General features: G+C 40.0%; 2 protein-coding genes and 1 long non-coding RNA gene across 4 annotated transcripts; 1 reads left to right on the forward strand and 2 right to left on the reverse strand.

Moving 5' to 3' along the window:
- On the reverse strand, positions 1-2,545 carry LOC130696800 (uncharacterized). The gene is made up of 3 exons (XR_009002707.2): positions 2,409-2,545; positions 988-1,148; positions 1-887 (listed from the first exon to the last, which is right to left on the reverse strand). It is a non-coding gene; the product is annotated as an uncharacterized LOC130696800 (long non-coding RNA).
- On the forward strand, positions 1,245-3,982 carry LOC130696784 (myosin light chain 1-like). Of its 2 annotated transcripts, XR_009002701.2 has the most exons (7): positions 1,245-1,381; positions 1,476-1,500; positions 2,250-2,390; positions 2,453-2,620; positions 2,702-2,788; positions 3,082-3,209; positions 3,522-3,982. XR_009002701.2 is itself a non-coding variant. In XM_057519903.2 (6 exons), exons 1-6 carry the CDS (start codon positions 1,379-1,381, stop codon positions 3,566-3,568), a joined length of 471 nt encoding a protein of 156 aa, XP_057375886.1. In that variant the 5' UTR covers positions 1,245-1,378; the 3' UTR covers positions 3,569-3,982. The 2 variants fall into 2 exon arrangements, 1 of the variants encoding a protein (XP_057375886.1); XM_057519903.2 differs by lacking the exon at positions 3,082-3,209.
- A 2,180-nt stretch (positions 3,983-6,162) lies between these two features.
- Positions 6,163-9,789, reverse strand: LOC130696753 (peroxidase-like). Its single transcript, XM_057519860.2, has 13 exons — positions 9,652-9,789; positions 9,305-9,528; positions 8,814-9,031; positions 8,528-8,701; positions 8,273-8,469; positions 8,046-8,220; positions 7,785-7,982; positions 7,544-7,697; positions 7,298-7,480; positions 7,086-7,236; positions 6,819-7,023; positions 6,611-6,722; positions 6,163-6,537 (listed from the first exon to the last, which is right to left on the reverse strand). The coding sequence occupies exons 1-13, from the start codon at positions 9,712-9,714 to the stop codon at positions 6,396-6,398; spliced, it is 2,196 nt and encodes a 731-aa protein (XP_057375843.1). The 5' UTR covers positions 9,715-9,789; the 3' UTR covers positions 6,163-6,395.
- Positions 9,790-21,427: the final 11,638 nt, after the last annotated feature.

Below are 21,427 nucleotides of genomic sequence, written 5' to 3' on the forward strand. Positions count from 1 at the left end.
GGAATTGTCTGGAAACTATTGGTTTCTCCATTTCTCGGCTCTCAAAACACAACGTCCCAAATTCCCTTGCATAATGTGTGGCTGCGATTGGAAATTGTTCTGCCCAGGTTATATTTGGAATGAATCGGTATGAAGCACATAAGAGAGAACCACAGAATTTTGCCCAGGAGAGTCAGATTCATCCTTATGAATCATTAGAATTGGTTTAATCGCAAAACTTCAGAGAAAAGAGTTGGTTTGTCTCTGTCGAACCCGTTGCTGATTTGAAGGCATGCCAACACGCTGATCGTTCCCGATGTGGTACTGGCGTAACACACACCGCTTGAATGTCCGGCTCGGCGGCTCCGTACACGCAGGCTAAAATAGACGATGTTAAGAGAATTTTGTTGTTGCTAGACATTGGAGCAGCTAGAGGCAAGCAGGGAAAGAAGGACAAGTCCAACCATGGGTCGAAGATACACAAGAACGTGGCGGTAGTGGTACCTATCTTTGTCCCGTATCCCGTACGCTGAGCACGAAAAAGCCTCCGTTTACGTCTGTTCCCTCCTCCCGACGTTCCACCCGCCCGCCGCCTAGTTTTCCAGTATGTGAACTCCCGACAGAGGCGTTGCCAAAAAGCTTCCGCAGTAGCTCAACTTGTCCATTCGACTCCGCGGCGACGACGCCACGAGCTGGAACTAAAATTAAATCGCCGGCTCACCGAACGGCGGGGGAGATTGAAAAAAAAAAGAAAACTTTGCCTTCCAATTTTTTCTTGCGTCTAGCATCCGATATCGGTTTTCACGTTTGTTTTCCTCTTTTTTTGGACGTTTTTGATAGGTCGAAGCTATCACCTTCAGACTCCATTTCTGCATGATTTTGTCCACCAACATTTCAAATGATTTTACCTAAAAAAATAAACAAATGAGCGAATAAATAAAACGTTGTTGAAATAATCTGTTAAATTGCATTATTTGATTAAACGACACCAATGTAATAATCATTTACCTATTACGTAGCGTATAATCTTACGACGATATCGTAGCGCAAGTTATTGCATTGCTCATGAAATTGCGCGTGTTAAGACGGAGAGCAAAAATTAGCATTGACCCAAATATGCGATGGCAGTTAAGGAAGTGTGTGACTCTAGAGACGTACAGAAGGAGGTGCTGCATCGAAAAATAAAAGGCAAAAAAAAAAAAAAAAAAAAGGTAAAAAGACTAGAAAAAAACAAGCGAATGAGGATCACAGGGAGGCGGGATCGATTGGAAGGACCTCTAGTTGCGAGTATAAAAGAGCCGGAGCTGGCCTGCCGGGTTGCCTTAGTCTCTCCGGTGCCGCGTTCTGTGGATTTCGAGTGTGATTCTTCCTCCAGTCAAACCAAACCCCAGCAGCAGAAATGGTGAGCCATCTCAACTTTAACCCACAACACTTGCTTATTCTCAATTTGATTAACGAGCCTTTTAATTACCTTTGTCTTCTTTCTCCGCCACCAGGATCTGAGTGCTCGCGACATTGAAAGTAAGCGTTTTTTTTATTCTCAACTGTTTAACGTATAGTAGCAACGTCAATTCAGTATGTCCCAGTTCTTAAGTTAAACGAATTGTTCCATCGACAACAAACTGCTCGTGCGAAAGGATTGCGATCGAAGGATTTCGAATTCGTAAAGAGGAAACGGAAGCGTATCCAAGTATGGTCATCATCATCTGTGCTGAAAACAGTTCCGTGTGCTTATAACCCACACACACAGCACAGACAGTGTGTAGATCGGAGTGTGTAAAAGGCTGGCGTTAGCTTTGGCACCGATCGGGACGGGATGCTAAGTTTAGTCGGAGAGGGGCTGGACGGGTGAGGAATTAGTTACCCAGGAGGAAAGGGTGGTCATGGGGGTGGTTGGGTGGATGGTTGGTACATGAGTCGACTGGATTCCATCCTTGCACATTCTATTTTTACACGTCTTCTGCTTTTTCTTCTTCTGTACTCTTCCATTCGACTTCTTCTAGCTAGTACTTACGTACCAAAAATGCCGTCGTGATTGTGCGCTATTACTCCATGACGTTCCAGTTTGACTTCCTTTTTGTTTGCGTTCACTCCATTTGCGAAAGCAATGATAGCCAACGTTCCTTTCGAATTCTTTTACCGCTGATGAATTCGAACAATCTCATTCGATTTTTAAACGTCCAACAACCACTGCATTCTTGATGTTGAAACTATCCATTATTGATTGCGAGTTCCATTTGGCTAATTTGTTTTTTTCTTTTGCACAACAGGGGGGAAATTCGCCTTCTCCATCTACGACTTTGAGGGTAACGAGACTATGGACATGTTCTACTTGGGCGATGCTCTCCGTGCTCTTAACCTGAACCCCACCCTGGCTCAGATTGAGAAGATGGGTGGCACCAAGAAGAAGGGTATTCGTTCATACTTACATGTTTGGTTGTCGATGTTTCATTTCACGATTCTCATCTTACAGGAGAGAAGAAGATCAAGGCTGATGAATTCTTGCCCATCTTCTGCCAGATCAAGAAGGACAAGGATGTCGGCACCATTGAAGATTTCATTGAGTGCATGAAGTTGTACGACAAAACCGACAACGGCACCATGATCTTCGCTGAGCTCCAGCACATCCTTATGGCTTTGGGTATGATAAAGACCCCTAGAAAAAATTTGATCAAGATAATTAATTTCTAAAATGTATTTTTTTAAATGTTTTACTTGACAGGTGAGCGCCTTGAAGAGAAGGAAGTCGATGATATCTTGGCTGCCTGCTGCGACCCCGAAGATGATGACGGCATGATCCCCTACAAACGTAAGTTATTGACGTCCATGAATGTTACTTAAGATTTTACCTGAGAATCCAGTTTGACCCTTTGAAATTCCAAGTTTGAGTAGAGTGTTTTGATCATTTATGAAACATTGAGTGACACAGTTTGTACGGTTGTTACAAAATCTGTGTCCAAACGAGTTAATCAAAAACTCGTTGCCAAAAACGACGATCGGCCGACAATTTTGCTAATTTCATTTGCAATACGTTGAAGGCTGGATGTTTGCCCAATTGAAAATCGTACCTAACATTACGATGATATCCTTCTTTTTCAATAGCGTTTCTTGAAAGAGTTTTGGCCGGACCCTACCCCGAAAGTCAATAAGTCAATATATATGTTACGCCTCTTCACCCCTACCCTTCAACAACAAAAACAAACAAACGCAAACAGTTACACATCCATCAGGTTTGTGGTGATCCTCAAAAGTCGTGCAATTCAATTCACGTCTGCTGCTGCTCCTTCACTTAACCGCCGCTTGTTCTTTTCGAATTCTAGTTTAGTACTAACATTAACTGCAAGCTTTCAACACAATTCACGCGATTCATTTTTAAGGAAAACAATCACCTATAAGCAACATGATAAAGAAAAGTTTATGTGTCAACTTAACTATGCTTTAAAATTTTAGTTGGCATCTCAATGCTTTACTCGCTTGAGCTTTTATTATTGAGAATTAACTTAAAATTACCATGATAATGAAGATCCATTTCGATTTTACAGCTTTCTTGGAGAAATTGATTGCCGGTCCTTTCCCAGAGCAGGAATAAACATCACCTAAAAACAACAACGCCCAACCGTGAATAAAACCGCAAAAATTTCTTCTTATCACAACCACCAGTTGCCAAAGAATGGATTAATTATCACAAAATAACAAATACAACAACATACAAAGACGAGATTGTTTTTCGTTAATTTAACACATTTTGATTACGTTGTCTCCACGTATTGCCTTGTTTGTTTTCTTTTTTTTTAAATTTTGGGAAGGGAACCTGTAGCAAAGGGTCAAAGGAAGGGCGTTATGCCATCAGTCAGATCAGCTTCGTTGTTTTGTTGAGAATTTTTCTTGTAAAGCGAAGAAGGTGAAAGAAGAAATAAAACTATAAAAAAGCGCCTCTGTATTGTGAGGGGGATGTGGAGACTTTTGTAACAGCCGGAATAAAGTCATTTGTGCATGATTGTGACTCTTGTGTGCGTGTGTGTGCTCATTTTTTTTCGCTCTCTATTCTTAAATTGCGTATAGTATTATTTTTAGTCGTTATTCGAATTCTTTTCTGTCCTCTTGCTCCGACCCTTATTATTCTGACCCATGACAAGCAAAAAGACTATTCCTGATGTCGGCAGGTTAGTGATTGAAATGGACAGACACCCAAATGCCTGATAGAGAATAATATTATAAATTCTTGAAAAAACCCATATCAAGAGTCATTCACTTTACACCCACAAAACTATACAAACTCAATCAAACGCTATACATCCTCTAGAATCTTAGATCAAAAATTATTGGCGTAAAAAAGATTGTCACGCAAAATCTATACCAGAATTAACTTCTAACCACTTATTTCTTAAGCACTAAGCTAAAGATATACTATTTCAAAAGCGTACCTTTTTCCTGCCATGAAACGACCTGAAAGTGGTCATTAAAACATGTGCCTGTGGGTAGTTGAAGCTTGGTGGATGAATCACAAATCCGTCGGTCCAGAAGGCGAAATTGCTTCTCTTGCATGTAGATGGCACCACATCCTTCCTGGAGAAGGAAATGTTCCTTTGCTCCCTCCAAAATGATGCAGTAACGAAAAATAATCCCGTAAGGCCTTCTGTAAAAATGAGTTATAAATCATTGGCCGCATTAGATGGAACCCATTGTGATGCCAGAGAGAAAGGCAAAATGTTACCTAATTATAAAAAGGATAGGCTTGATTAAGGCCGACGAAGATAGGCCCACATTACTGCAGTTTCACCTCTGTAGGACCGTCATAAAATCACGGCTGGAGCTCCCGCTTTGTCTACTTGGTTACATCTGTCCCGAACGTCTAATTAGTTTTCTGACAGGTTAAAGGACGATTTACCGACGCCAAAAACAGATTACCACGTTTCTCCTCCTACGGCAAATTACCGATTTCCTTAATAATAAAACCGAACTATAATATATTAATTTTTACGCCAACGTAAACTGACATTTTACCATGACCACGACTGATATCCTTTTTTGACATCCACACAGCTGAATGGATGATGTTTAGATGGTCTCAAGATGTTTTTGCAACTGGCTTGAAGCGGAAGAAACGTTAAGCGATAAAAATAATATTTACGTATAGAAATGGATCGTACTTATTTCATTCTCATGATGGGAAGGACACATCAATTCCAGATGAGACCGTGCTTATAATATCCTACTCTGTAATCATAAGAGCTTACGTCTTATTTTCTTCTCACGGCTGGTCTTGGCTTTGCTTTGTGTACATAAAGTCTCATCTGTTTGATGACGATGTTCCACGCCCACGTCGCTACAAAATTAGAGAAGATATTCAGCAATCAATAATCCTCAGATAGTGAAACAGACACTCATAAATATCCAGCCTACGTAACAGCTTTCATGCAAATAAGAAAACAAAAACAAGATTAGCAGGAATAAAAAAGATGAAGAGGCTTTTAAATGTTACTCACCGGTGGGCTATCGCCATCTAGCAGCTTGATTAGTGAACAACTCCGCCCAGTTTCCGAGTTCCACGTCATTGATGGATAATGTAGCTCTCTTGAACGATTTTATATTGCAGTATAAAGGCTATAAGATAAACAAAGCTATAATAACCGTGACAGATAAATGAGCAATCACAGACAGATGATTAGTGCTCATGCGCAAGCGAAACGACACGCAATATAGCCACTAAAAATGATCTGATGCGCTGCCACAATCACTGTCACTCGTAATTAGAAAACACACGGTGTGATTACTTGTAAGCGTAGATGAGCCGACGCCTTGGGTGCCGTCCGCTGATGACGTTACAAACGACTCACCACCCCTTAAACGTAACACCGTAATCACTGAACTCTAATAGCCTTAAACTGTCGACAACTATAGATATTGCATTCTGGCGACCATGTAATAACACTAATGGATTTCACGGATTTTTACCATTTCTCAACGCGCGATGAGCACCAAACTTGGCCTATAACGTCTAAAAAAAAAAAACTATAAATTAGGTGAATGGGTGCAAGAGACATGGATCGAACAAAGGTTGATCTTAAACGAAATTCCCTGGTACTTCCACACTCATTCATCAGCCCAATTTTTTTTTTATAGCCCATTCGATCTGCCAGGGGACAAACGCATAAATCGATGCCGTTAAAAAATTCAATCACGTCGAAGAAAACCCAATTGTAATATGACAAAGTGCTTTCACTTACTGTATTACATCCCCGATATAATAGCTGTTTAGTAGGACATCGATCCTAAGAGTCGAATCAAGTGCGACAGATGACTTGTAAAAAACCAATTAACGTTACGCGTTTGTTCCCCAAATACTTCGATTTTCAAGCATTGCCATTTAAAAAATGTTTAAAAGTTCAGTTTGCAAAAAAAAAAAAAAAAAAGAATTAAATCAGCAAAAATGCGCTGAATGATATGACCAGAATCGATGGCAGTACCATACTAGCTTTACTAGGTGTGGCTTTAGGATCCTTCCATAAGGTCAAGTCCATGGAAGGAATTAAACTACATTGTTGTCTCTCGTTATTGCTGTCGGCGTGAAACATGTGTAAAGAAAAATAAATTAGATTATGTCGTTACGTGACTATTAAAAAAGCTCCACCTTGTCGCAACCGGAGCTCGGAATGCGTTTGGCTGCATGGTGTTTACATCTCCATTGTTATTCTGGCACAAAATACGAGCCAAACTAGTCTTCCTGATCTCGTTCAATTGCCCTACATGCCCAAAACAACCGTTAACGAACATAATCCAAGAAGCGTTGAAGGCGACACACACACACGTAAGCAGTAGTTATGTTTGTATGTACGTACCCATTGTCAACGAACTAGGCTGGTTACCAACATCGTAAAAGAAACGGTCATTGTTCTTGGTGACGGCAAATTGCCTGGCCACGATGCAGAGTCCAGTAGGGCCCAGAAGAGATCCATTTACAGGACGAGAAGATTCAGCCAAACATCCAATGTACAAGTCTATGTCGTTGACTGAATCGTAAGCAGCTTTCAAACTGTTAATTGTCTGCATAATTTTAATGCATTCAATTAAAAGAGTTCCAAAGTAGTTAAATAATAAGAAAATACCGTTTGTTCGATTTCGTTTGCCAAGTCTTCAAAAGTTGTGGCTTTTGGTAAACCGCAAAATTCACGAACGGTGTTGTAGTCCGGAATTCCGTGCTCTCTGCCTCTTTGCACGTTTAATGCCACCAAATCCATTCCGTAAGCTTTCGACCCCCTGCATTTCTCTCGCCATTAGTTTCATTAACATTCAATATTAATCAGAATACAAAACTCACTTGAATAGATAGTTGGTCAACTGTGAAGTATACTCAGGGTTGATACTCAATGGCGTTTGTCTCGTCAAGCCACGAATGGCGTTGTCGATGAAACCCGGTTCGGGCAACTTGGAAGCATCGAAGAAATAATTACTTAACGTAAAACTTTGATCCTGCACTGCTACGTCGTTGGAATCATAAAGGCTATTTAAATAATAAAAAACAATAAACAAATTCGAACATTTCAAATTATTTAAATCTAATTACACTAAAGATCCCTGCACTTGGGAATGACCAACACGGAAGACAGCGGCTGCAAATTCATTCCATACTGACGGATCCCCAACAGTCGCTGCATCGTATTGAGCGTACGTTCCCACTGCGGCTGGAGTTAACTTGTAGTCCCGCATGGCCTGTTCGCCTGTTGTACGGAATTTCATGTGTAAACATTAAGTACGCTTACAAACTCAAAAGCTTATAACGAAAAATAATCAGTATGTTGACATACCCAACATGGCCGGCAGGTATTCAGTGTAGGTAATGTGCTGCAGTTGAGCAATAACAATACGTCGAGTCTCCTGAAAAATGACCTCATCACTCCATAGAGGATTAAGTTGTTCCAACGCTCTAGCGATGCGGTTATGTTCGCGCATCATCAGAGTGTGTACAATAGCCAATTGAGGATTCTCCTGAGCCCTAACGTCACCTGACCGAGAAAAAAGATTTAAAGTATTTTTTTAAAATACGGAAATAATTTGATTTAAGTTACCTGCGTAATAGCAAGTGGCATCTGAACAGCTAGGCCTGACAGGTAATAGTTCCTTGCCATCTTCGGTGGTTGTGTTTTTAAGTTGTCCACCTTGGCCAAGTCGTAGACTGTCCAGTTCAGATGACGAGCTGCCATAAACCATCGAACCGTCCAACCAATGAGTGATGGCATTTAACTATAATACGAACATTAAAAGAAATAAATTTTGCAAACATTTAAGCGTGTACCTGTTCGGCATGTCCAAGTGAGCAACTATAATCAGCGCCAATTTGAGTACGGACAAATGTCATGCAAGTTTGGCCGTATTGCTGATAGAAATTATCATTCACAGGAATATCAATCGGAAGGCAAAAAGGATGCAAGTATTCCGGAGGAAGTGGCTGGCCACTGGTGACATTACAACATTGAGGTGTCTTGCCATCAGCTATTAACATAAAATATAAATAAACTTTAAATACTCGCTATTAAATCAGCAAAAGTACCTGAAATAAAAGAAGATGCTTTAGTTATATCATGAGTTATAAATTGCCCCCAAGTCATGAGCATTAAAGTGAAGTCGTTTGCGGTTGTTGCGGCCGGTTTGATGAACGAAGTGCTGATAAGCCTCGGACTTTTAAGTGGAGTAGCGCCAGAAGAAACCCTAGGTTCAAAAACTCCTATACAACAACATGTAAGATTGAATCTGATCATTATCTACTGTCAAAAGCGCTTGATCAATTCATCACGGCCATTTTTACAATAATATCAGAGTAGAAAAAAGACACGAACCGTCAGCGTAAGCGTCGGGCAGCGCTCGTTGAAAGGGCGTGTTCGCTTTGCCCCAGTCGGGACGCGCTTGATTGTTGCAAGAACCGTCGATAGTTCGGTACTTGATGGAATCGGCTGGCGGACAGGTGATAGACTCCGGGCAGGAATTTTTCAGCAGCGTGTTGTCTAACGACAATAGAGGTAGGGCACGCCTAGCCTCGTCTGCGCTCCAATTCATTCTATTTACACATGTAGAAACACATCAATGTTACCAACACAAATCGATTTATCACTCGTGTTGTTTTCTTCACATGTGTTTGAAAGGTCTTCCGGGGGGGGGGATGGACCCATGTTGAAATGGGTTTGTTATTTTGAAAACATGGCAATTTAAAATAACATTTCTTTTTGCTACACTTGTAATTGATTACTTGTTTTTCCTTATCTTACGTACAAACATGATTCCATTACATACTAAACAAATGTTACATATGGAACTATAATCAAGTACGTACTTGTTTTTCAAATGGGTTGATGCTGCTAGAATTCGTGCGCCGTTCAGGGCGGCATTCTGTTGTTGTTCCGAACCGGCCACCATCAGCGAATGAAGATGAGCCGAAGTTCCGCGATCGACCGTTAGTCCTTTAGCTAACAACTGACGTTCCAGTTCCAACACGGACTCCACCTGCGCCAAACCTTGGCTGACTGCGTCGTGTAGATCATCAACAGCAAACTCATCCTGAATGCGTGAATAGTAAACAACGCCTTCAGCTTTTGTTTTAAAACCAGGGGTGTCATTGCTAATAAATGTTCCAATCGCACTTCTAAAAAAAAAACGGGAAATTGAGTTTTAAAAAATTACCGAAAACACAAAAGTGAAAACTAATGTTTGGACAATGACAAAGAGACAAAGTACTTTCGCCATTGCAATAAGAACTGCGTGCACGACAGTCGTGTGAACGCGTCTATTCACCAAATGCTAGTCGCGTTTGTTCAGTATGCAGTGGTCATAGAAACAAGAAAAAGGTAATAAGGTGGCCGCTTGTAATGTAACGATAAGATACACTTGATAGGCGATGCACACAAGACGTGGTGCACAGCAATATTAAGATAACAATGTGTTATGAGCTACCTTTTTCTTTTAATGCTTCCTGTAGAGTATTGTCGATGTGTCCGATATTTCGATTGCAAAGGTGCAATATCCGTCAGTCATTATCTGGAAATAATTTTGAACTGCTGCGTCATCGTCGGGGGGTGTAGGTAGAGACGTATACGGAGTGTACAACTGCAAGAAAACAAATGAACGAAGTTTAGAGTTTGTCCCTTGCAATACAACTGCCACGCCAAGTATTGGAAGTGGTAACCAAATATATCAGGAAAAGATGAAAAATAAAGAAATGGGTAAGGGTAACATGGGTAAGGGTAACATACCAAAAGGTTTTTCTCAAAGGGAAAGGTAACGGTGCAAGAGGAATAATTTTCTTTATCGTCCCATTTCCCTTAGTTCATTTCTTAGAAAAATCAACCAGTTTTGCCCTTGCCTTTTATAAAGGTCATACTGTATTGGGTAATGGATTTTCCAAATTGGATAACAAAAATGGATTTGAGCTTCACGTGAATACGATTATACGATGTCCATGTTGGACTCAAACATCAACGAAAAGTCGGAATTTAACACACACTGACCTGCTGATATTTTCTTAAAAGTATGGTAAATCCCATCAAGTTATGTTAATCTGTAGCCAACTGATAATCACGATGGCGTCAGAAATAAATCAGATAAAAGACAAATGATGTTTGAACACACGATGACGCACTAGCCGTCAAAGAAATTTAGCAAATAGTTAAAGCCACACCTATGCATCATCGCCAAGATGTCTAGACTTAAACTGTCAAATGTCATAAACTTTACAAGAAGCTCTTGATCCAGCCATAAAGAAACATCCATGAATACTGTTGAGCTTTAGTGTTAAGGACGCCAAATATTTTGAAACTTTGTTACATAAGGCGAACGGGAAAATCTTTTTACCTATCTCACTCACTTTGCGTTGTAAATTACTAACGATGGATCGTGCGCACCTGTGCGAGACTGTCATTTTTCTACGAGGTATTTTAAACAAATATTCAAGTTCATATCTAGTTTTGATGATAAAAATAAGCCGGGACTATGTTGATACACGTTCACTAGGATCAATTCTTTCAATCAGAGCTTGTAATACACGCATGTAACCATATAGTTTAGGCTCCCTCAGTTTTTTTCGGATAAGACGTCTTTACATCTAACTTTGATAACGCAATGTATTTTCAAATGATTTCAAGTAAAACAGTGAACGCCTTTCAATTGAAAACAAACGAAATTCCATTGCAGGAATGGCGTGGCAAACAGAACGCCATCCATAATTCATCGTTTGCTTTTTTTTCTCCTTTATTCTTTGCTTAAAGTATGTCTACGAGTCGATACTGCTGTCTGTTACAATTTAGACATACGTATATAATGTCGGCCATGATTGAACAAGACAGCAACTAGGCTTAGGGAAGTGACCACACGCATGCGGGACGAATACAAAAGGGGTGACAGTCAGCAACATCCCTCGGCACATAATAGCCAGATCCCGGAGTTTACAAGCGCACGTGACTTAGATACAATGCGCGATGGATATCTATCCCCTATATCCTGCGATCCGGATAAAAAAAAAAAAAAAGAGTGTCATTGATGACACGGCGGTTTTAGCTCACGTCAGCAGCCGACGAAGCTTTACACGCAAAGGAGCGGTTGATCAGAAGAAAGGTCACATTCACACCTTGATTCATCCGTGAAAATAACGAGATTCCGATACGTCAGCATCTTTTGTGTTCGATCCCTTTTCACGGTCTTTGTTCGACCAATCAATTGTATTAGAAGCAAATGTTAGTTAAACGTGATGTGTTATTCAATATCCTTCTGCACTAGAGAACATTAGTCATGATAAAGAACCATCTTCGTTTTATGGAGATTTGTGACACCCAAAGTCTGCAAACAACTTCGCAATCATTGCCCTTTTTGGGAGAATATAATTTGTATGAATGTTCACAGTCGTTTGTGTTATCGTAATCAACGAATGAGTCAGTATGAAATAAAACGAGTGGTTGTTGGAAAGTTCAGAGGTTTGCCAGTTAGCCATAAATCGTTTGGCCATAAAAGACGTTCAGAGTCCAAGAGTTCTATTCTACTTTGCATAATAAGTTTGTAAAAGGAGGAGAGTTATTCACTTAATCAAGTCGTAAATAGAATAGCTGAGCTTATGTGATACAGCAGATACGTCTTCATCTTCGACTGGGTCCCGTTTGATCAAAATTAATTATCAATCAGTTTTTATTAATCTGGCAATAAAATATTAAAGGCACATCATAACAGCAATAGTTCGTCAGAGAACGTTGCAACTTGATAAAAATTTCATTTACGTCAGAGTTCTACAATCTGAATAACATTTCAAATAGCGTTTATCAAATAAAAGCGGTTATACTATTTGATTCATTTTGCTTTTGTTATTGATGCGCATTTGACGTGCCATTCTTTTTATGATAACAATCCGATGATCAAACGAGATTGAGAGCGAATGATTTCTCCTGTCATCTACCACGGTTACTAATCAGTTTCAAGTCAAAAAGCTTTTGGGTGTTCGCACACGAGGCAACTGACGATCTCCTGTTTGCTGTTGATATGATATTTTTATTACACAAGTAAAAAACGAAAAAAGAATGTCGTTTATATCAAAGTGCGGTAGTGTTACGTGGGCATTTTCTCTACTTTGTGTGTGGGAACAATCACACCTGCGACACACCAATAAAACATATAAGACGCCCTTTCCCACCCTCCTACATGACGGTGTTACTCTGTCGTATTGGACGTTCCTATCAGCAAGTCAACACGAAACGAGTCTCACGCAAACGATTGCTACGACAAGTGATACATTCACGAAGTAAAGTTCTATCGACTCGTCGTCAGGATTCATCAAGCCAATCCAGTAAACATAGTTTACAGATAAAGAGGGAACCTTAATCCTATCAAACTGCCTTATTTTCAACACTCTGCGTGTTTATTTTTCAGATTGTGTCCCCACACCAGGGGTATTATCATCCGCCAACAGTCGGATGTCGTTATGTTGTTGATATCCCCAAAAAAGGGGCGGAGATGATGCAAGTGGCATGTCATAAAACGCATCCACAGGAGGTGCAAAGGATGTGCGGAGAACAACGAGACAAGAGATACGTGTGTTGGTGGGGTAGCTTTGAAAACGGGCCATAACCATCATTTCACTCAGTCGCCAACACATCAAAAGGGCGCTTACTAATACCTATATAACGCCTGGCGGAACTGCTGTTATGGCTTCGTTATACGACGTTCATAAAAACTAAAAAAAAAAATGGCACTTTTTATTTCTTTTAAAAGCGATATCCATTATAACAGCCCGCTATAACAGTTACATTCCCTACTGCTGACACTGACACAATTGCTAACGCTTTAGGCTATATAGATTTGCTGGACTTTCGCGGTTGCCTAAACCCTTTCCATTTTCAATCACAACACATCAAATACATCGCATGTGACACAGATTCAAAAACGTTTGAAGGGCGGTGATCGTTCCAGCGGAAAGGGTTCCCTCATGACGGAATGGTTGAACATGCTGCGCAGACAAGAGAATTTTTTTTGTGCGGTCTAGCGCACGCAACGGCTTGTATTTAATAGCTATCGGCGGTCAGCAATATCCGGTTCTCTGTCAATGTTGACATGGAATGCGTGTCATCAGATCTGTCGAGCCAATATATCATAGTCCCTTCATATACGATTTTGCGGTACGATGCTATAAGCGAAGCTTCGAGCTATTCGATATTTGTGTAGTATAAAGAATAATTTTTTTTTTTTTTAAAGGGATAGATTTTTTCTTATCACATTTTACCAGGGAAAGAAGCTGATGATTGACGGAATACCAGGGCATTTAAGTACAGAGCCTAAATAGAAAGTACTGTCTACCCTGTAATAATATTACCACGCCCACACGGTGTCGTACATAATACTATCCCCTTCTTTTACTCCCGCACGAAGGTAAAAGCAGTTCGACACTGTCCCTATTTCTTTAAGAAAATGTCGGATAAGGAAAACACAATTTTCTATCCCCCTCCTTTTTGTGGTGACAGAATATCGTTTTCTCCATCTCCAACGGATTGATTAAATAAATCCTTTTGCTCATATCTGTACGAGGAATAAGAAATACCCCAAAAGAGAATCAAAACGTAAGGGAAGAAGAAGAAGGAAAAATGCGATAAATCAGATTAGACTCGATGAAGCAAGCACGTCGCTTGTCCTTCTGCTCCGGAGCAGTTCTTTCTCTCTTCCGGAATAAATAGATGGTTACACATGTTGTCATAGAAACCTTGGCATCGAACGATATTTTTTGTTTTAATTACATTCAAAATAGTTGAAGAGAGAGAGATATAACAAAAATTCGATGCCGCCTTGAAATAGATAAGAAAATTTGGCTTCTACTTTGCTGCTATCGCAAAAAAAAAACGAATTGGCAACTTGACAAACTCATCGGCGCGCGAAGATTCTTCTGTTTTCAAACGCAGCGCACAGCAAGAGGCCAAACAGTATCGTAATGCATTATTTAAAAAAGAAAGATAGGTCTTTAGATATACAGCACTCTCGGCACATACGCAATATGCATTTATCTAGCGAGCCGAGGAATAAAATCTTATCTATTCTTCTCTCACTCTTCGTGTACACAAAAGAATTGTCAACTATTTCTTTTGCCTTGATCCGTTTCAATTTATTTTTAGGAACGGGGACAAAACCAAACATTTCGACTGGCTAAGAAAGCTCTACACACACACACACGTGAAGCACCCCATCATCCTTATGTTGAGAATGTTAGTATATCCAAAGCGACGCGGCTGCTAGTGGCGGGAATGCTTGGATTTTTTTTTAAGGGTCTTCTTCTTACAGTTGACGTGATGCTACTGTTGGATCGCGTGTGAAACGAAATCAGGCAAAAAAAATAAGGATTTAAGTGACGCTGTTTGCGAGAGAGGCTATGCATACAACCATTTAAAGTGCGCTACTTCTATAAGGGCTCCGAAAAAAAGGCGTCAGCAACCAACCGTATTGTTGTGTGTAATCATCCCATTTCAAATAACAAACGCTCCTATTTATTCTTTAAAAAAAAACATGGCTTAAAGAAGTAAATGTCTGTGCTTATCCTAACAGATGCTCAAAAAACCCTATCTATTTGACTCCCGGAGTTGTCTCTTTGCAAGTCGAATTCCAATCTTCAAGTTGAAAGGACGCCAGAATAAAGAAGACGCTATTGAATACTATTTTCTATTTAGGACGTGTACAGCCTATATACATTGGAATAGAGGCCATGTGTATATACAGTAAAGACTATGCGGATATAGTTAGGCGAGTCCCCCCCCCCCCATAATAACCCACACGAAATCTCCTTTTGCGTGAGACTCTGTGGGGTTCACGCCCTTGATTGAATCGATAAGCCATCGGCTTGTTGTGTGTCTCAACTGAATTGAGATTTATCTCTATTGGGAAGCCCTTTTTTTTCTTCGGGTACTCGAACTCAACGGATGATGGGGCTATAGATAAATAGGGACAATGCCACCTAGTGATTGAAACCTTCTCAGTCGTGAATTTATTTGTGTGTTAAGACTTCGAGACCCTATTCAGCAAACAAAGGCAACTCCTTTGTACTGCGGAAAAGAAAGGGAAAACAAAAATGGGAAAAACTCCAGCTTCCGTGACCTCCCCCGGCCATGAAAAAGTTTTTTGACAAGTCAATCTAATGTTTGCTGGGGTTCCTATACATCGATACGGTTGGGAAAACTTAAAAAACTATACATAAAAGACCGTGAAAAAGCAATATCAGGCAAAAATAGAAAAAAGAGTTTTCAACTTGTGTTTGTAGGCGACCGGTTCATTGGGTCATCTATGACTGATGTCACTTTATATTGCAACCGACCGATTTATGAGCTGACTTGCAGCTCCATTCAGCTGTGTATATTAAGATATGTACGAGCAACTTGACTATTCCTTTTGATCCTCTTTTAATGACCCGCAGCTACACTTGAAATTCTGTTTCAACTTCTCTCTTTTCAGCGCAACCCAATCGTATAAACTCTCAGTTTCAATCAAACAGACGCCGTGTATGTTTCTATTGATCCTACGCTTGATTAATTTTCAAGTCGATACAACTGAACAGCGTCGCAGTTTCGGCTAGACGGATTTTCCTACATGTTCATTACATCGCAGTGAAGTCAGGGAATAAACCACATTACTTTTGTGATAACCCGTTTGAAATTTTTTTTGGATACAACCAACCCGATAGGTCTGATGAATTGAGGGACTTCAATGAGCAAATTCTCTTTCATGGCAAAAGGAATGCCTTGAAATTCCGCACTGTTTCATGCACATCAATCCGTTTACCGCCAATTCTATTTAACGGTATTAAAATATATCCACTCCCCCACGGATTGGCTTACATCAACTTTGATAACGTCGTTATTGGCTGCATTTATTATTCATGGATGTTTCTCAGGACGAAAGGCAGGAGATACCATGAAAGAAACGAGTTAAACAGAGTTTCGAAAGAACTAGCTGGAGGCAAAAAAGGGGTTCCTCTTTAATATATATCTATGTGGCTAGATTATGCAGAAAAGGAGTCCTTTACAGCGGACAGAAGGAGCCAGTCTAGCTGTATAGAATCCATCTGCGTATTCCTCCCCCCCACCCTATAGAAAAGGAGACACATAACTCGATCAAATCCAATCAAGGTTGGGCTATACGAGACAGGGAATTGAAGAAGAGCTGCACAGTAAACTTGGATAAAAGTATCAGCATTTTCGTTCGATTGATTCGACTGGGATATACTTTTTCAGGCGAAGCTAATGCAAGGCATTCGTAATGAACGGCGAGTCATACAATCGAATTTTGCGGTCGAGACTTTTAAATTGACCTCCTATTCTCTTGAATTACAACAAGATTTTAGTTAAACTGGCAGTTACGCAATAAGAATTTTAAAATCAGTTTTTTTTTATAACAAAAGACAAATGATGTGAAGGGACACCTGCTTTTATCAGGTGCGGCTCGTATGCTAAATGGCACCTGAGGACACCCGTACGCGGCTTGTTTAATAAATTGGGTGTGTACATCAATTGGTATTTCAAGTTTGAACGCGAGAAAGAACTTGGGATCGCTGACGGATCGTGACCATTTCTAATACCCCCCATGTTTTTTTCCCCTCTAATAACCCTTGGCTATGAACCAATAGATTATGACGTAAATGGCACCTAAAGCAACATGCTTAATCTTTCTGTCTGGCATAGAAAAACAGGTAGGGTATTTTACCTTGAGAGAAAAACGTTGTTTCTATACTGACGAGAAAATAAATTTTTCAAGAAAAATGTGTAACAAACAACGCCAGCAAAAATAACTTGCTAAATAATATTTTCAACAAGAGGCCTAACAATCACAATTTGGCGCGATTCATTTGTTTAATTTTACACAGGTAAACTATTAAAATGATTCGTATTTCTAAAAAACGTGAACATTCATTCCATCGCACATGTACAGACGACGTCCTATTTTACATAGCCGGAAAGACTAGCCATTTTCGTTATACGACAGCAAAAAAAACCAAGTTCGTCAAGTCCGTGATGCGGATACATCGCCCTAAAAAAAAAAACCCTGAAAGAGAAATCAGACAACGCAAAAAAAAAAGAAAGAAGGGGAGATGGGGAAAAGAGAGATAGACGACTTGAGACATCGAGCGAAGACCGTGATCGAAAATTGGAGTGACTTGACGGAGCGGCAACGAAGGGGCTAAGAGAGGATTTCCGACCGAAAAGAGAAGAGTCCTTCCATCAGTTCGCCTTTATAAACTGTCACGACATGTACGTGGATATATAGGAATTGGAGAAAATAGAAAAGGCTATACATGTACCCAGCCAGTAATTATCAATTTGTCTCCACAACACGGGACCGGTCGGAAATTCGATTGAGCGCTAGCGTCTACGTATCATTAGACAAGCGTGCGCAGGAGAAAAAAAAAAGGGGGGGCCTATGTTTGTGAGAGCTCCATCATCAGCGCAATATACGTAAGGGCCTTAACTTGAGGAGAGGATTATAAGCATCACTTGCATAGATATAGACGCGTGAATGCAATTTATCCATCTATGATAGGCGTGAAAAGGGAGACACGTATAATAGAGGCTAAAATAGAAACATAATGGCTTCAAGCTCGCATTATCTTGCACAATTACCGTCGTAGACTTAAAGCAGCACTTGTCCCTTATTCGAATCAGCTCTTTTGCGAAAAAAAATATAAGGAATCAGCATCAGAAAGGGAAAAAATGCCGATCAAAGAACTGAATGAAAAAGCGAAAACTTTTGTGTGTCACTCCTTCCATCCGTGATTGATTTGTTCTTTTTCCCGCATAGAGTCCCTCGCTTTGGATTTCACATCATCATTTCCTTGATCCATCAAGTACCTTGTAGAGCCCTTTTTTTTCCTGACACACAATTCAAAAACTCTTTTCGCTGAGCTTCTTATATGATGAGAGACTTTTGCCATCGTGCAAGCCAGCGCATCTATATAATATACATCCTTTCGTCCCTCATCTTTTTTTGTCTCTTTACAATTTCTACCCTCCCTTATACTTTGTGGGTGAACTTCAGGGCACTACTCTGAAAAGGACTAGAATTATAGGCGATGTGTTTTATGTGCGCGGTTATCCCAAACGTACAAGCGTGTTTACCGCACGCCGGGCGTGATGTCAATCCGATCCCACGGAGATCACGTACTTTTTTATTCTTTTTTCCCTTCCCTTATATCATTTGATATTTGATGCTGGTCATGATGGACACGGGGTTCATCTAGACGTATATAGATATCGGGCTTTTGCTTTGATTCGTATCAACCCGTCGTCACATTCGATAATATCAAAAATGTTGGACGTGTCAGTTTTTGAATCACGCGCTGCCCGTTGATCGCATTATCGACCGGCTCAATATAAAAATGTATCGAGTTTACTTGATAGAGATTATAGTCAGTTGCGAGTGTCACACACTAGAGCATCTTTGCCACGAGCGCAGGTATTTGATCGGCTTGAGTCTATTATGTATTATATTTAAAAAATCAAAGATTATTGACTAGCTTTGATGAAAATTTTATTTTTTATTGCAAACGTAAAATTTTAAAATCCACTGCGTCGGGCAAGTACGAAAAGTGTGCGCACACTCCAACAATTAAAGCAAATTCGATGTTGTTACGATCGTCGTTAAAATCAATCTCTTTTCGTCCATTGTGTTTTCAACGAGATACACGAGAACTTTCAACACAAAAGAAGGGTCACCTAGTCCAATTCATGTCCTGTCCGTCTTGTATCTACAAAAATCTAACGTCCGGTAGCCTGTTCCGTCGATGGTTACCGCCCATTTTCCTGAACAAAACAAGAGAACCTAAAAATCGCTTATTTGTTGATTCGTTCGTTTTTGTTGCTATACTCGGCTATAAGCAAAGAGACAAGTTTTTATTTGGTTCTGTATATACACGCTTGTTAAGTCAGTTATAACCTAGTTCGACTTTTCCTGCCCCGTTCTATTCTCAATCCGATTGTGTGTTGCCGCTCGAATTGCCTCGTGACGTCGACCCCTTCGTCCAAACAAACACGAACTCCTCCAGCCTCACAAAGCCCCCGAGTTCGATATAACCAAACGATTTTTTTCATTAAAAAAAATTTACAAAACAAAAAGGAAGAAGAGGAGCATGAAGAACGTTTTGTTATTTCCATAAGAAAGATGGAAGTTTCCGGTTTGTTTTCTTTTCTCGTTCCACTTTTACAGATGTAACTTTCTGGTGGGGCTTGTTATCGTTCTTCGTGCTTCTCTATAGTCACCGCTTTGCTGGATCATTTCTCATCTGCTCTACATAATACAGCGGAATGTCATCCTCGTTCATCCTCGCTTTTTTTTTTTTTATAAAGTTCAAAACATTGAAAAAATATTAAAAGATTGTTGCCGTGTCTACAAGATGATGATGACTGAGAGAAGCGGACGACCAACAATCCATCACGATGGGTTATAATATATATAGATAAATTTTGAAAAAAAAACGAGTCGAGACATCTGCCGCTGTACAACCTCCCATGTTGTTCTTCTTCTTTCGGATATAACAAGTGATTCATCACGCATTCGCAGCAGTGTCCGACACCTTGGGTATAGGAGCGCTTGCCCCGCCCGAGATGTTGGCCATCACGATGGCAAACGCATTATACACTGCATAATGAACGAAAAAGAAAAGAAAATTGGAATCGATCCTGCGCCCTTGCATATTTAGGCCGAAGTAAAAATAAGAAAGAGATGCCGCTAAGAATTCGAAAAGCATGTCCGTTCGAGCGAACGATGATGCTCAATCTCATTACTGATACAGGGTGGGGTGGCGGATGCGACAACGTACAGGAGATGAAGAGGATCTATGGATGCATGGAGGGATGTCAAGTTGGACTGATAATATATTCACAACAAACATTTTTCTTTTTAAATAAATAAAAATTCTTGTTTTATTCATCGATTCCGCCGCTTCTTCTTTTTTCAAAGTAAATCTCAGTGTCTATAAAAAAAAAAGGGACTTAAACCTCGTTTAGCGTAAACTGGAATCGATGATGGATAGATTAAAGGGCTATGGTTGATGGCTTGAAAAAATGGAATAAATACTGTATTCTGTTTGATGCGGCATAACGAGCCATTACACTCGCGTTCGTGCGAACTCTTTGACTGTTTCCCTCCCCCCACGCACAGGCTGCTGTGCATATTACGCTTCTCATTATCTGGCGCATATAGAATATATCGTCAGCTGAGTCAGCCATAACGGGAGATTGCAAAAAGAGAAAACAAAATAATAAAAAAAAAAGGAAATTGGAAAATCTTCAGACAAAACGAATTTACAAAGGCAACAAATTTAAATAACAAAAGCCGAAATCCTATTAAATCAATAAAAGGATACATCACACGCAAGAAATTCAATCAACTTTAGATTCTTTTTTTTCTAATCCCAATGAAGAAATGAAAAACAATTTCTTTTGATGTGTTCCATTGGGGAACCATATGGGAAAGAGAATAAATAAATAAAATTTATTGCATCTCAGGAGTCGATTTTGAAAAAAAAAAAAGAAGGAAAAATCGCAATCTATTTAGATTTCCAAAACAGAAGCCAAACACACACCCCGCAGCAATAAAACACCAACGTCGAGGCGACGGCCATCGACTACGATGTTCTTCGAAAAAAGGGAGCCTGAGACCTTTTTGCCGCTTTTGTAATATATGAATCAGGAAATGAAGTTTTTGCGTGAGTGAGATAGACAAAAGGATAACAAAGAGATGAAGCTAATAACGAATAAAAAAAAACAGCTGCTGTATGTTAGCGTGCTGCGAAGGCAAACCGAAACCAAATGAAAAAAAAGGGGAATGGAAACGAAAGAGAAATGATTTAACAAAACAAATAAATATGTATCACGAACCGAAAAAAAAAAAAAATATATACAAAAGAATGAGATGATGCCACCACAGCGACTGCTGTTGCTCCTATTTAGATTCT

The sequence above is a fragment of the Daphnia carinata genome, chromosome 5, assembly GCF_022539665.2.
Source record: "Daphnia carinata strain CSIRO-1 chromosome 5, CSIRO_AGI_Dcar_HiC_V3, whole genome shotgun sequence".
NCBI lineage: Eukaryota > Metazoa > Arthropoda > Branchiopoda > Diplostraca > Daphniidae > Daphnia > Daphnia carinata.